General features: G+C 37.2%; 1 protein-coding gene and 1 long non-coding RNA gene across 4 annotated transcripts; one reads left to right on the forward strand and one right to left on the reverse strand.

Annotated features, from left to right (window-relative positions):
- Positions 1-209: 209 nt before the first annotated feature.
- On the reverse strand, positions 210-5,975 carry LOC121424947 (melatonin receptor type 1B-B-like). Of its 3 annotated transcripts, none has more exons than XM_041620847.1 (2): positions 5,843-5,975; positions 210-2,388 (listed from the first exon to the last, which is right to left on the reverse strand). In XM_041620847.1, the coding sequence occupies exon 2, from the start codon at positions 2,309-2,311 to the stop codon at positions 1,175-1,177; it is 1,137 nt and encodes a 378-aa protein (XP_041476781.1). In that variant the 5' UTR covers positions 2,312-2,388; positions 5,843-5,975; the 3' UTR covers positions 210-1,174. The 3 variants fall into 3 exon arrangements, with proteins under 3 accessions (XP_041476781.1, XP_041476779.1, XP_041476780.1); XM_041620845.1 differs by lacking the exon at positions 5,843-5,975 and adding an exon at positions 3,878-4,363; XM_041620846.1 differs by lacking the exon at positions 5,843-5,975 and adding an exon at positions 4,197-4,360.
- Positions 5,976-9,306: 3,331 nt separating this feature from the next.
- Positions 9,307-16,082, forward strand: LOC121424837. Its single transcript, XR_005971435.1, has 4 exons — positions 9,307-9,438; positions 12,631-12,773; positions 13,276-13,329; positions 15,927-16,082. It is a non-coding gene; the product is annotated as an uncharacterized LOC121424837 (long non-coding RNA).
- The last annotated feature ends 53 nt before the right edge of the window (positions 16,083-16,135 follow it).

The raw sequence follows: 16,135 nt of genomic DNA on the forward strand, positions 1-16,135 counted from the left end.
CAGGATGCAGATACGCAATACTATCAACTTCGTAGGCTCTATTGGCACAAGTAAAAGCAATCGATTTAACATGTAAACATACTAATGTGCATCACAACACAGTCGTTCGTGGACGTAATGTTTGTCCTGAATCTAAACTTGATGTTATGCGAGTGTGATCTTGTCGTCTTCGGGGGTTACAACTTTTACATTGACTAAACGCAATAGTAATACCAAGGAGTTATCAGCACTCCTTGATTATACATGGTTGTTTGTCGCATTTATCATTCTGTATATCACACTGTGATAAAATGTGTGTCACATGTTATCAACGTATGGTGTGGACGTATTTTACACAGTATCGCGACCAGACTGAGACCTCAGAAAATCTCTAAGTCGCAATGTAAAAATTTTATATATTCTTGTATATGTTTATATTCGCTTACACACTCAAAGTCTTTGTTCTTAAAACATTAAAATTACAGGGCAAGAATATCATTATTAATATAGGAATATATCGGATCACAAGTACCGGAGTTTACTGATTATGAAAATGTTGAACGAATTCTTTGAAAGAAACATCCACTGATTTGACTCACGTTATAAACTGGCCTATGTAGGAGATATTTGGATTAATAATGGGAGTGAATATGAAATATGAAATTGAAATTATATATATTCATGGGCGGAAATCTCTCCTTAAAGGTAGGGGGGACACAATTGTGTTTTCCGTTCTACAAGAACTCTGGAACTCATATCGTATATGTTAGGGGCTATGGTAGCGCAATGGAACGAGTACGAGAAACACAGGGTCTCTGGAACGGGGAAAACTATAGGGATTTATATAGCTTTCTAGATGTTCTGGAACGAAAATTTAGGCTGAAAATGGGGGTCTCGACCGCGGTACAAAGACATCATACTTTTATCTTAATAGCATCCCCTACCCAGAGCTGTCGAGTTCCTGTGGGAGTTACAATAAACAGAAACATAATTTGATAATCTATATCAACTCTATCCTGTCTACAATGATTGAATGAGTTGATTATTGAGTCGTATTACGTTATACTGATTTAATTCTACTTGGCAAGCACACATCACTACACCACATCATGAGAACAATATACTGAACGGTTAAAAGCCAATGCCAGTTGGTTCCATCTCCCAGAGTATCCTTCCTAAGTCATTAGACTTTAAACTATAACATATCTAGCATCTCTATCGAGTCTGATACACCTTGAAGAGCGACTATCTGACTGACATTTACAGCGTATAAACACGCCATCGTAACGCTCTTTTCCTGGGTTTTAGCAAGATAGCGACTATCTCCTGCAGGAATCAGCTTCTTTGGACAATGGAAGTTCTTGAGGACGCGCATGAACAGCCTCTCGAAGAACTTCTTAAAGACAGGATGTCTGAAGGCGTAGAAGACAGGATTGATACAATTGTTAAAGTAAAGGACAGCGGTGGTGTATAACCCTGATAGCAGCACTCCAGGAGTCACAAAGGCCACTGCAGTTGGGATGGTACAGCAGATGAATGCGACGACGACGCTGAAGAGGTTCTTGGTGACCTTTACCTCTCGTTGGCTAAGACGCTTGATGTGATGCCGGTGCTCGAGTTGCTGGCTGCGACTGCTGCCGAAGAAGATATGAAAGAGTTTTCGCTGTTGCCGGACATGTACCAGAATTCTTATGTAACAACCAAGCATGATGACAATATGGCACCCGATTAGAATGGCTAAGAAGTTGTGATAAATATCGCTCGTGTCCGTCGGACTTGTGAAGCATTGTTTATAGGGAGGATAGTAGGAAAACTCTGTCAAATGGAAACCATAAATTGGGATGAAGTTGTATAAACAGGCTAGGATCCATGATAGAACAGCCAGGAATAGTTGTTTCTTGTGTGTGTTAAGACCCGTTGTGGTGTGAACGTTCTTGGTAATGACATAACATCGATTTATCGCTATCAGTACAAGGGTGACTGCGCTACAGGTGAACGTCACATAGATCACACTCCCTATGAAGCTACAGACACGAGGAAATTTCGCTCCAATTGCTTCATGGAGGATACCGTACACCTGAAACGGAAGTATCATGCACGTCAGGAGGTCAGCGATGGCCAGGTTCACGATCAACACATTGGTAGGTGTCTGGAGTTTGGGTGTGACGATGACGCCGATGATGACGAGACTATTCCCGAGGATACCGAGGATGGATGTGAAGAGGTAGATGGTCGCGATGATGTACGAGTGTGGATAGAGATCGTAATTGTCATCGGTGCAGTTGCTGGTGCAATTCTCAAATATTGATGACATTTCTGTGAAGGTCTCCATGATGATGTCTTTTTCAAAGACGATGTCGCGCTAATTGAGTTGTTAGCCTGTACACCTCATTCTTTGATGATTCGAAGCTGTATGCAAACACAAAACAAAACAAATGATAATCACGTAAAGTGATATAGCAATCAAATACACTTTGATTGAATATGCATGCCTACTTATGGGGCTGTTCTGTTACCCACCTTGACCTGAGAATTTATTCCACAAGAGTCTTGGAATAATGTAGCGGAAGAATGAAATGACGTCCTTTGTGTACACGGTTGCGAGGTTGAAAATCACATCTCAGAAGAAAATGATAAAATCCATAAAAGGATAGGCTGTAGTACTACTCACAATTCGAACAAATTTAGTGGTCTATTCAATTAGCATTGTTACTTCAAGTTATCTAATAGACCTATACTCTTTAGTGCTGATCCAAATCAATTTCTGATGACATTACTTTCCCTTTCCTTTTCCTCTTTCGTGTCAGCCGTACATTACTATTTGAAATGTAGAGGCAGATGTTCCGCGGAAAAGGTTCACTAACTTACTTAGATTAGAAACGATTAAAGGCATACGAGGCCTGTAATACCCACTTCCAGTTTCTTACCCCTGTAGACTCAGGAATTCAATCAATTCAATATTTATCTTATAAATAAATACCCTTTCATTTTTTTAGAGTGCTCGGACCTTGCATGGAAGTAAATGACATCAATAAAATTTATGGAAGGCGAACTCTCAATTTTTTTTATTTTTTATTTGAAAAAGATTTATTCCAAATTTGTGGCGATTATGAATTGATTAAGAATCAATAATGTATTGACTTACACAGGAGGGCTTGGACACTTCAACATAACCACTTTATCATGTCTCGCCACCTGCGTTCGTGGACACCCCTTTTGTTATTTCGAATAACTTCATTTTTTCCATTTTATACGATCTAGTTAACAAATCAACGCAATTAGATACTGTTGGTTTACAGGATTTACATCTACTGAGATAAATTGATTTTTTTGCAATAACTAAAACATGATTAAAAAGAAGACATTTTCTTGATAAAATACCGAGTATTACACTTTTTCCCTTAATAATGAAAAATCAAACATAGTGAGTTCTTTTCCTAGCTGATTCCAAAATAAACACAGCCCTTATCAAAAGAAATGACCGAAGCGAGCAAGGAATATCATACAGAGGCTTTGAATTCTTACTAATTCGTACTAGTTTTACTAATCAAGTATTGCGAGCGCGAAGCCCGAGCCGAAAATTTTAATATTATTCAGACCTGAAGAAGGTCATTCTAAGGCTTGTTTGTAGGAATTCATTCAGACCATACGTATTTCACTAACCAAATTCTTGACACTATTTGACGATCGCATTACGAAGATGAGAAATTGGTTGGTGGGATATATTGCAATATTACTTATTGGTAACGGCCAATGTACTATACAAATTATCTATCACCATGATCACAATCGATGTTGCAGATACATGTAGGCCTGTGGTCAGATACAAATCGGCAGTTATAACCAGCTTTTGAAATAAGTCACTTTAGACTTGTTAATATTACAACAAATATCTTACCTTAAAGTCGGTTTTTCTAATAATTTGTCTGTACTTCCTCGTCAAGTCGATGCCGGTAACTGTACAAGTGATAAATCATCCACGATTACTTCCATTTCAGACTCCTTTCACATTGTAAGAACTTCCACAAACATTATTAGCTCTACTACAGTCGCACAGACTTGCAATATGTACAATTAGTAGTTGAAGAACTTTCCCTTTTCATCCCTCAATCTCATTAGGCCACATTCGATTCCATATCGATGGCGTCAAAGTGGTTTGGTAGCTGGTCATTAATGGAATCCACAGTCCCAACAATTTCCAAGTTACATAATCCTACCTTCCGTATGACGATATAATTTGTTTGCTGATGATCACTCGGGCCTTCTCGCTTCCAGGACAGGGCTGGGTGTTAATGAATTAATATGTCATCCAAGTAATCGATCGAATTCTCTTAAAAATCCGTTAACCTTTTATGAGGTGGAGAGTTTGGGAATCATGTGATATGCACCTCGAGGACGCTGTGGCGCTTTTTGACGACGAAATCTGGCAACTCAAATTATTGACGAGTTGCTCGGAGGAAAATTTCAGATCGGTGAATCACGCCACTTCCCTTTGTGCATCTCCTGCTGAAACTGTCCTCTGATTACCGCCATTGTGTACAACCGGATATTGATGTGTGAATTACCCACTGATTTCTATTCTACAATGTTCTACGTAGAATACAGAGCTCAGATTGATTACGGCAATGAAAGTCTCATCCGCATACGAGATAAGCCACATTTGGCATTTTTTATAACGTCATGAACATCATTAGGTCCCAAACTGGACAGGGTATACATACAGTTAAACTTGGTGAAGTACACCTGTCATATCGATCGATGAAAGAGCATAGGTTTGGGTCGATATTGAACTCTTAGTTCAATGAAGACGTACAGGGCGGGTAGGTTGACGTCTTAAAAAAGGTGAATTCTAGACCATACATTCACCCTTATTCTGCACAAAACTTCTCCGCAATGCGTTGTTTCTTCACGCATGGTCACTCTTGTTCCGTTGTAATAACTGATCAGTCCTCTTTCAAAGTGGTGGTCACTCTTGTTCCGTTGTAATAACTGATCAGTCCTCTTTCAAAGTAATGGGTTTTCACGACTTCACAATACTTGTATACTTCATTTGTCCATGCTTTGATCATGCAGGCATTTTCACTCTATTTTAAATTTTAAGTCTAGAGCAGTTCAAACGTTTCGGTATATATTAATTAACAAATAAGCATGTGCCTAATATGCCTACTCTCGTCTATGCAAATCGAACAGGCCTACATGAAAACTTCCATTACGAACTCCAAAATCATCCAATTTGATGAACTGTTTGTCGGATACTGTCATCCAAAATATAGATCAATGTGGTCCAGATCTGACTATGGTGTTGGTATAAGTGTACAAAATCAATCCAAAACTAAAAGTTCAGCTCGCTCGCCGTCCTATATAGTCAGAGTGAAAAGGATTTATAGATTTATAGTCATATTCTCCATATAGGCCTTGGTGCATTTAAACACTATATAGTCCGCTCTATACACATCGAAATTTATTACCTACACCATGGAGCTAACTTGCGTATGGTGAACAATAATACCCAAAGAAAACCCAATTATTATACAGCCACTGACCACTGGTGGTCACTGCCTACACAGAGGAGACGCCACTTCAGGTCAACAAAAGGATCTCAGCAAGCTTAACAAGATTGTTCAGGCGATTCTTCAGTTCCTTTGTCGTTGTTTGTTTGGGCTCTTCCCATTTCGAATAACTCCATGTAACGCTCTGCATGCGTGGTGGTGGTGTCTTGTTCATTTCCAAGAATACAAGTTAGAAAAAGTATGTTGAGCTGTTTGCACAGACTACAGACGTTAATTAGGCATAATCTTTGGTTTTCATACTCCCCGTCATATTCAGTCTTGAGATGAGAGAGAGTTGTTCATATGTAACTTACCTACTATTGGCTTCACCGGCCTTGGAAACAATATATCAACAGACAGTCGCTGAAGTTGACCGATAATGTAGGTCCTTGCTAATAATGCATTCTAGACAGATTCATCCTTCGAGGTTTTGAGGTCTTATCGTTACATAATTCATCTCAATACTGGGTGGATTTGTACTCGTCTATGATCAATGAACCATGACAGTTTTATTTTGTCCAATCGAAAAGGTTGAATTGGTCCATAACCATCATCTGTCTTTGTTAAATAAAAGATTAGGGGACTTTTCCTCGGACTTTTCAATGCATGCATGACGTGTCCTATACAACGTACTTTTTTTGGGGGGGGATGGGGTCTATAAGGTATGGGTCTATATAGTTCAAATTTGAACGAGAAAAATCAGCACTCCGAAGTGCAGTCACTATACACGCTCTGTAGAGCAGAATTAGCTCTTCGTTGTTTAGAGAGTAATTTTGTTTTGTACGATATATCAATGAGTTTTATAGTTCATATTTATGTCGATATTGGAAGAAAAGAATCTTCAGTTTCTATTAGCCAATCATATCGAATGATTTCAATAGGTTAAACTGTTATTGCAAATTTGGTAGTTTTATGAAACGCGCCCCAGATCTGATAGCCAAGAAGTCTACATGACATGCATACTTCGACATGTTCAAATAATTTAACAAGATTATGACAGGAAAATCCCATATTTTCCGTATTGTATTTTGGTACTTCAGCAAAGTCTTTGTGACGACCAATCATAATCGTACCTTGTGATGGGGCACTCAGTGACATTAAATACCGGTTCTGAAATTATCTCAGAAACATAATAGAGGAAACAAATCATTTAATGAGTTCAGTTGGATTTTCAGTTGGACATGTGACGTAGCATAGGAATCTGGTTCTTTTTTTCTTCTTCACCCTCTTCTGTTCTTCATTATCCTTTTTTTGGGTTTGATTTATTTTGTTTGATTTATAGACTCTTCCTCAGATTTATCGAAAAGATGTCAACAAAATCAACTTTAAAGATATCAGGTAAATCAATGAACTTCTATTCTAGTGACTTCTTTCTCTCTCGATTTATTCAATCTAAACTTATACGTAAAACTAGTTCGTTTCTTTGCTTTTCTGGTGATTATTGTTTTCTCCACAATAATATAATGAAGTTAGTTGTATAATGAGTTAGATTATATGCAGAAAGCATTATCACATGATGGTAGTGCATTATGTAGAAAAAAAGAATAAATATTTCAATATATTCATAAAAAAGAAAGAAATTTTGCAGGTATATACTTACACATGTACATTCCGATGTCTGAATAAACCGCAGAAAACTTAAATGAAAATGCATCTATTATATTTCACGAAACATGTTCTTATAATTGAGAACAGAACAATTCCAGGCCGATGAACAGTTTTTGCATGATGACAAATTACTGGTATTTTTTGAAATAGTGTATATTCTAGACAAAATTATGTTCAGTTTCAATTGGAAGTTTATTTTAAAAGATCACCAGCTACCAATTCGAGGAGATAACCTTGAGTTTTCCTGTTCAGCACACAATTTCATTCATTGTTCCAAAGTGATGTTTTCGCCAAGGTGTTTTTTAATCAAAAGTTTCCCTCATTGATGCACGTCTATGCACTTCAAAAGACACCATTCCTGATGGGTAAATAGTCAGCTGACGGAGATGTTTCTGAGATGACATCATCCTATTGCACCCATATAATTAGACATGTAATTTAATTCTGAAATTAATGGCCAAGAAATAAAAGCAAGCATGTTTTTTTCAATAATATTATAACCCTTTTTGATCCTCTAATGACCCATTACTTGGACCCGTAACCGTCCCAAAGATAATTTACTTAGTCTTGATTTTTTTTTGGTGTAAGCCATATGTACTTTTTTATTATTACTTTCATAACTATGTCAGAAGCTAATTAAGTTAATCTGAATACACAAAAACATATGTATTGATAGCCTCCGTATTAATAAAAATAATGATGATAATTAAGACGACCCCGTAGTGGGAACTGAATAACCATCGTCGTCCCATTGGGTGATTTCAAGTTCAGTGTTGACATTTCGGTGTTGGTGTTAGGTCAATTTTTACATGATTATAACACCAAACGTAAAATGAAGATGGTCAAGAAAGTCACTCAATAGTTGTTGAGATGTCAATGTGACCTGGATTAGTTTTACAAATTCTAAATAAGTTTTGGAGCTAGAGGTAGCAATCCAAGTTTCAACACCAGCACCAAGGCCAACACCGGATTTGAAATCACCCATTGTATATATGTATGCCTCTCATTACATTCGCTATACATTATAACATTATAATGCAAAAAATAAATTAATTTTATGTATATATCCGATCCTAATTAAGAAATTTGATTAAATGTTTATTTTCAATATTGATATCAATGACAACTTTAACTGATTAATATCCTGCACTTATGTTACTCCAAATAATTTTTTATATTGGTATGTGTTACTTGTTTTGTTTTGTTTTGTAACCCATGTATTGACCTGCCATTCGTTTTGAATGAAACGGTGGACCTGGCCTCTCTATGTACATGTAAGCATTGTCTTGCACTTGAATAAAGTCATGATGAAACAACAATATTGAAGTTCTGAGAGTGATTCTTAGTTATAAAGTTATAAAAGAAAATTATGTTTCACCGGATGTTTCACCGGATAACACGTAAAAAAGGAAAATACGTGAGTTTTATGTGTCTTCTAGCATTTACTAAATGCTAGAAGACATGAAGGTGCGTTTTTCAAAAGCCTTAATCTTTGTCATAATATTTCATTTCTTAAAAAAATAAATGAATGTGGTTATTTTACTTTTATATCTTTTTTCCGATTTTGTCATTCTTCTCTCCTCGTATTGATATCGCTCTATGGTTATATTGTTTGTTTGTTTGTTTCTGTAGCATCGCATACAATTTTCGATTAATTTAATTTCATAAAGTAGATTACCCTGAACCAGCATTTGGATGCCATATGGCTATTGATAATAGGTCATCAAATGAAATCAAATAAAACAATGATGAAGTTCTGAGAGTGATTCGTAGTTGAGAAAAGTATTTACAAAAAGTTTCACCGGATAACACGTCAAAAAAATGAAAAACGTGAGTTTTATGTAAATGACAGAAGACATGAAGGTATGTATTTCAAAGGCTTAAACTTTGTCACATATTATTTCGGCTCAAAAATTAAATGAATGTGGTTATTGATAAAACGTCTTTAAATGAAATAAAATAAAACAATATCGAAGTTCTGAGAGTGATTCTTGGTTGAGAAATTTTATAAAAGAAAATGATCTTCACAGAATAACACCACAAGGAAACAGGATTTTTATGCAAATGACACAAGATATCCAAGGTACGTCTTTTCCAAATTCTTGATCATTTTTCAATATACGGCTCAAAATGAAATGAATGTGGTTATACAGTATAATGATGAGATAAAGATACGGGTTGTCTTTAAAATGAATAAAAGAGTTGTGACTTGTGCAGTCGTCTAACATAGAAGTCATTTGAAGAAAACATCCATGCACTGCAGACGTAGATAATTCTTTTAGATCTGAAAACACTTGAAGAGGTAAGTGATTTTCATTATAATTTTGCAAGGGGTACATCCATTTATCTATGCTTGCACCCCAAGCGTGTCTTTAATAATGATAATAATAATAATAATAGGCTTTTATACAGCGCCATCTATCTAGAAATATTCTATTCCGAGGCGCATTGTTATTATTATTATTATTACCCCGGCTTTATAGCTCGAGCTGCCTCTCAGCGCTCATGCATTCAAGGAATTATTCCTGCCGGGTACCCATTCACCTCACCTGGGTCGAGTGCAGCACAGTGTGGATAAATTTCTTGCTGAAGGAAATTACGCCATGGCTGGGATTCGAACCCACGACCCTCTGTTTCAAAGTCAGAAGACTTATCCACTGGGCCACAACGCTTATAAAACATGATTACACCTCTTTGGTCCCTCGTGTGTATGCAACTAATCGATGCAAAGTTTAGGGTGCAAAGTAGAGGCGGAAGAAGCGGGGGGGGGGGTCGTGTCCCCCCTAAATTTAAGGTGGGGGAGGGGACGACCCCCCTAATTTTTTTTGTTAACCCTTTTTTTTGCTTGTCAATTTTGTTTCCTGGTTCACCCTAGAATTTTTGGTTGATACCTTTTTTTTTTGCTTGTCAAAATATTTTGGTGGTCCCTTTTAAACTTTTGGCTTCCGCCGCCAATGGTGCAAAGAGGTAATCTCCTGAAATAGACGGGTACAAAAAGATTATTGTTTTTTTGCATTTTCCCACCTATATAGGATGAAAAGTGCCGCTATAGGGTGACAAGACATTTGCCCCGGTGACAATCATTTTCTCCGGGAATAATTTCGTCTAAGATAGTAGGGTTAGGATTGCAATACAGTTGTATGCTAGGTTTAAGGTTCCAGTGGGTTCGAAGATGGCTAAATAAACCAATCATCGCCCGAAAAAGTCTGCTGCAGTATGGACAAGCAAAAAGCGGCAGTGGGGCATGCAGGCAAGGCGGTAGTGCTTGTTCTGTCTTTTCGATCAGTGCCGTACCTTTGGTCATGGCATTGGGGGCACCAGCAAAATGTTGAGTCACTTAATTGAGCGCGAAGCGCGCTCAATTACCAGGTATAATGAACTAATAGGGACATATCAAGGACTATGCCATTAAAGGGATATGTATCTCATCAAATAATGCGAGCGCAAAGCGCGAGCTGAAAACTTTGGATATTCAGACCTAAAAAAGGGATATCATAGGCAAATTTTTGTAACCATGATACGTACCCCTCTCTCACAAAACAAGCAATGCGAGCTGATTTTTTTTAATATATATAATTGAACCCAATCAGAGACATTTTAAGGACTTCTGTTAAGGAATTCATGAAGAGCATACATATCTCACCATGGTCATCTAATGCGAGCGCCATGCAAGCGCTTGCGGATTTTGTTAGAATTACACCTAACCCATGAAACACTTTTTGTAGTCATTTTAATCCAGAACATGATACATATCTCACAAATCAAATATATCGAGCCCGAAGCGCAAGCTGAATTTCCTGGAAATCAGACTTGAGGAGTGGAATTCTAAGGCTTGTTTGTAGGAATTCACTGTATAAGATCATACTTATTTCACAAAACAAATGATGCGAGCGCGAAGCGCGAGCTGATTTTTGTTTTTATATGAAGAGCAGACATCTCGCCAGTTCACTAATGCGAACGTAATCACGGACAGGAAATGTGTGATATTCAGACCTTAAAAGGGGGCAATCACTTTAAGTTTATAGTCATGAAAAAGCACAATTTATACATAAAATAATAAAAACCGAAGTGCGAGGAAATATATTTGGTGTATATTGACTTGAACATGGAATGATATATTACAACAGGATTACATATATCTCATTGTTCAGACAATGCGATCACCAGAAATGATGAACACATATATAGGCCCTCTATATACACCCTAAACCAATTATGTTTCATATTGATGAAAAACAAAATTCTTATGTAATATGATGTAATATCATGTAATATAATATGATATAAAATACAATGATTTATTCTTCCCCATTACGTTTCTCTTTCTTTCTCCTCCCCCCCCGTTGTTTTGGCCAATCGAGGGGGGGGGAGGGACGTGCCCCCATGCCCCCGTAGTTATGTCACTGTTTTCGATGGTGGCGTTTTTTATCTTGCTTGTCCACACGTCTTGACTCGTAGCCCGACACACCAGCCCTTATCATGGTGCGCCAGACAGAACGGTTCATTTTCAATTCGCCCAATACCAATTCGTCCCGTTGCAAACTCGTGTACTATCATTTAGTCTATCATCAGTTCGTCTACTCACCACATGGTCTACTTTCATTTAGTCAAATGTCATTCTGTCTAATAACCACTTGGTCCAATTGCCTTGAGTCCACTTACCATTTGGTCTAATTGGACTAGGTGTTAAATTGTGCATAATGAATGAAAATGAATTGGATATTAGACCATCTGGTTATGAGACAAATGGTCATAGGGGCTATTCCACGGTTACTCACGTTACATTTGGAGACACCTTGACTCATACTTGGAGCTGTAACTCCATTATTATTGATAGAAACTAAACATCTCCTTATCACAACAAAGTACACAGTCTTACTATCCTTTGTATAAAAACAAAACTTGGGAAATTCTATTATGCTCCTGGCAAATCTTTGGAATGTGTCGGTTACTCACGTTACATGATTTGGACCAACCTGTGGAATTGCCCATAGGCGAAATGGTGATTAGACGAAGTGATAATATTATTGGACCAAATGGTTAATGGACCAAATGGTTGTTAGACGAAATGTTGATGGACGGAATGACATTAGACTGAATGAATTAGGTAGACCATGCGGTGGGTGGTCTAGTTGTAGCAGACGAATGGCCAATTTAACGGAAGAACGGTCCTCGGCTCATTCCTCCCAGGTGTCGAGGTTTATGCCACAGAGCTTCAGGGCACTGTATAGTGTTAATTATGCGTTTAAGTTGGTAACTCCGATAGTGTATGAAATTTAGAGCGGAGCAATAATTATTGTCGCCGGTTGGGGCCGGATGCGGAGCAAAAGTCATGGAACACGCTATATTAAGTCGGGGAAGGGGGGGGGGTAACACTCTCCATAAGCCGGCTCCCACAGAATGTCTTACAAGCAAACGCTTGATAATGATATTGTCATGCAGAGTTTGATTATGATTTGTTTTTATCAAATACCTACCGTTTATTTGTCAACAGATAAAACATGGCATCAAAACTCATAATTGTTGTGCTTCTGGTCGCTATGATGATGATCACCACCAGAGCGTCCAGCAACGAAGAGGGCGCTCTTGATAAATCGGCAGACGTTCAGGAAGATGCGAGAGATCAGTCTAATTTCAGTAGGCAACGCAATAATTACTAGTATCATCAAATTTCGTGTAAAGTGCGTAGTTAGGGGTATATCAAAATCACGAGAAGTCTTTTTTAAGGGGGGGGGGAGGAGGAAAAAAAAGAAACAAAGAAAGAACGCTAAAGGGTATCACATTGAGTGATATCGAATTATGTAATTATTATTATTATATCTTATGATATATTATTAAAATAGTAGGTCCTACCCCTATATATAGTCAATCCTGTTATGATAGTTCATCAAAATTGTTTTTAAGGAATCGGTAACTGCATTTATGTTACAAGCATATGGAGGGAGGGAGGGATGAAGGGAGAGATCAAAAGTCAATTGGTCACGATAATGCATATTTTTCAAAATTTTGATGAATATAATAGATTCATATTTGTGTATAGCCAATAAGCGCATACTAATCTTTTTATGGAAGAAAACTACTCAGTTCTGAGTTGATGCCCTTTCCACGGCTTCATAAATTTTTATCTTTTTATTTTTAGAATACGGATTGTGCCTCCGTAAAGGACATGATGAAGAATATTGCCGAGATCGCTGTAAGTTAAGTCTGAATACAGCGCGTCCCAAAAAATATCCCTCTGACATGGAGCTGAATTAATTCTAAAATGTGGTAGTATTCTCAAATAAATGTTCATGGGTAGAAAGCTAATTTCATGATCTAACTTCTATGAAAATTGGTCATGCTTCAGCGATTTTTGAATACACACTGTTCTGTAACAGTGGTGCATTTTAGCCCATTCCAAGTTTGCAGCATTGATGTATTTTTGCATTGTCTATGGCATATTAACCCCCATTTTTACATCCAGGATCTGAGAAGGGACATTTCTCTAAATTTATATCCAGGTGGGTGTTTCATAAAGCTGTTCATAAGATACGAACGACTTTACACACGACTGGTGATCCTTTCTTGTGCTGTGTGATATCGTTATTGAGTTTTGGCCTAAGAACACGTTCCAGTCGTGCGTAAACTCGTTCGTAACTTTACAAACAGCTTTATGAAACACCCACCAGGCTCATCAAATCATTACCTTGGACATGTTCAGAAGGTCAAGAAACAAAAACAAAAATAAGTTTGTTTGATGATTGATAAGGGGGATCAGTGCAGCAACTTGAAAGAAAAATTGAATTTGGATGAATAAAATAAACTGAAAAATAAAGGGGTATCCACAAGTTAACCCCCCCCCCCTTTGCGGAAAGAAACTTTACCAGAGAAGAATTTGACTTTATTTTCTTTTAAATAGTTACATAGAATTAACTTGACCTCAGTAGCTTATTAACTAAAAAAGTAATGAAAACAAATATGCACTATTGTTGGATTAGGCGTGAAACAGACAAACCCGTTGTCTCAATCATTGTGCGTTATCAAACATGAAATGAACTGTCAAATACTTTTTTTTGCCCTTCTGAACATGTTCAGGGTTGTGATTTGATGAGCCTGGTTAGATCATGGAGATTTCCCTGGTCAGATCAGTGCAGAATGGTCAAAGGGGGTTGATTCGCTACAAAGTGCAGAACACTCAACAGTGCTGCATGCATGCAAACTTGGAATGGACTGACAAGCACCACTGTTACATAATAGACTGTGCATTCAAAACCAATGAAATTTTTATAAAAAGTTAAAACAAGAGATGAGCTTTCTATTTCCATACATTTCATTGAGAATATATTTTTTTGAAGTAATTTAGCGGCATGTCAGAGGGACATTTTTTTTTGGGGGGACGCGCTGTACAGGGGAATAACTATGTTCTAATAAATGCCAAACATATTCTTACAAAAATTTAATAGCCTATCAACGGGATTTTCAAGGGATTTATTTCTATAATTATTTTGATCAGAAAAGTAAAGATTAGCATGTACGCAAGTTTTGATCGTGAAAGATTTAAATGGAGCTATTATATACAATCTCTTACGAGGCTTGGCTGCCATATAGAAATCTCGCGGATTAATTAATTCTCTTCGACAATAATGTGGATCTAACGTGATCCATCTCACCAAAAATATGCAAGTTTTAGTTGTAGCTAAAATCGTCGGCCTTATGCCAAAAGGGCCTTAACTGCTTTTGGCCATTCCGAGATAATGGCGTTTATAAAGGTTTTGGCCTCTCTAATAATCAAAAGTTTGTGGTCGTTTTTTTGCTTTAGAAGCCAATTTCGATAAACGTGTTAAGTTATTAAGTTTTACATGAAATGTGTTAAATTTATTATAAAATATTCAGAACCCCTAAAATCGGGTTAAGGCCCTTTTGGCATAAGGCCGACGAAATTGTGTATCCATGGTACCTACTTGAAGTTATCATTTCCTTTTGCTCAATCTTTTACTGCTCTTTTTTAAGATATAAGTCCGTTCGTTTTCATCTGATTGATATTACTATGCATTGTATTTGAATCATAGGCGGCGGAAGCGGGGGGGGGGGGGGGGGGGGGGGTGTGCCCCCCTTAATTTGAGGCGGGGGATGATCCCCCTAAATTTTTAGTTGATACCCTTTTTTATTTTTGCTTGTCAATTTTGTTTCCTGCAGCCCCCTAAAATTTTGGGTTAATACTTTTTTTTTTGCTTGTCAAAAAATTTTGGTGGTTCCCCCTAAATTTTCTGGCTTCCGCCGCCAATGGTTTGTATGAAAGTGAAATAAAGAATTGAATTTAATCAATAGTTTGTTTAGGGCTACTGGGAGCGTATCTTTAATCTAAGGATATACCCTTTTTACCACAGGGTTGGTTTAGTTCTTGTTGGGTATTATGTATTTTTATGACCAAGTCTAACAAACAATCAGAATAGAAAACATTATCTAATATAAGAGAGTGCTCACTGGAGTGATGATTACTGGTGCATAGGAAGTCAATTGAGTTGTACGGTCTTTGGTTGTTATTAATTACTTGAAGTTGAGGTTGATTTTGAATCCAAGGTTATGATTTTGAATCCAAGATTATGATTTTGAATCCAAGATTATTGTCTTTAACGAAAATGGTTCCTTTCGGTGATATATAGCATTTATTTTGATGGGTAATGTCCTTTTGTCTAGTTTTATAGGGGTGATTATCCAAGACTTATCATGGTGATTGTTCTAATTCATATATTAATATGAAGAAAAATGTAATTATTGATTGCCATATTTGTGTCGAAACTTTCATTACAGTTTACAAGCATCCCGGCATGCCATGGAAATAAAGAGCTACGGAGGCAGAACAGACTTATTACTGGATACACATTGATCCACGCGTTCAATATTTATTATTCGCTGATAAACAAAACCCCTTAAATTCTAAGTTTCCATATCTTTCTAACATTGAATAGGCCTAAGCCACTAAAGCCACTGAAGGCTGTAATGATCGACGCATTACCACA

This window comes from Lytechinus variegatus, chromosome 12 (assembly GCF_018143015.1).
Source record: "Lytechinus variegatus isolate NC3 chromosome 12, Lvar_3.0, whole genome shotgun sequence".
Lineage (NCBI taxonomy): Eukaryota > Metazoa > Echinodermata > Echinoidea > Temnopleuroida > Toxopneustidae > Lytechinus > Lytechinus variegatus.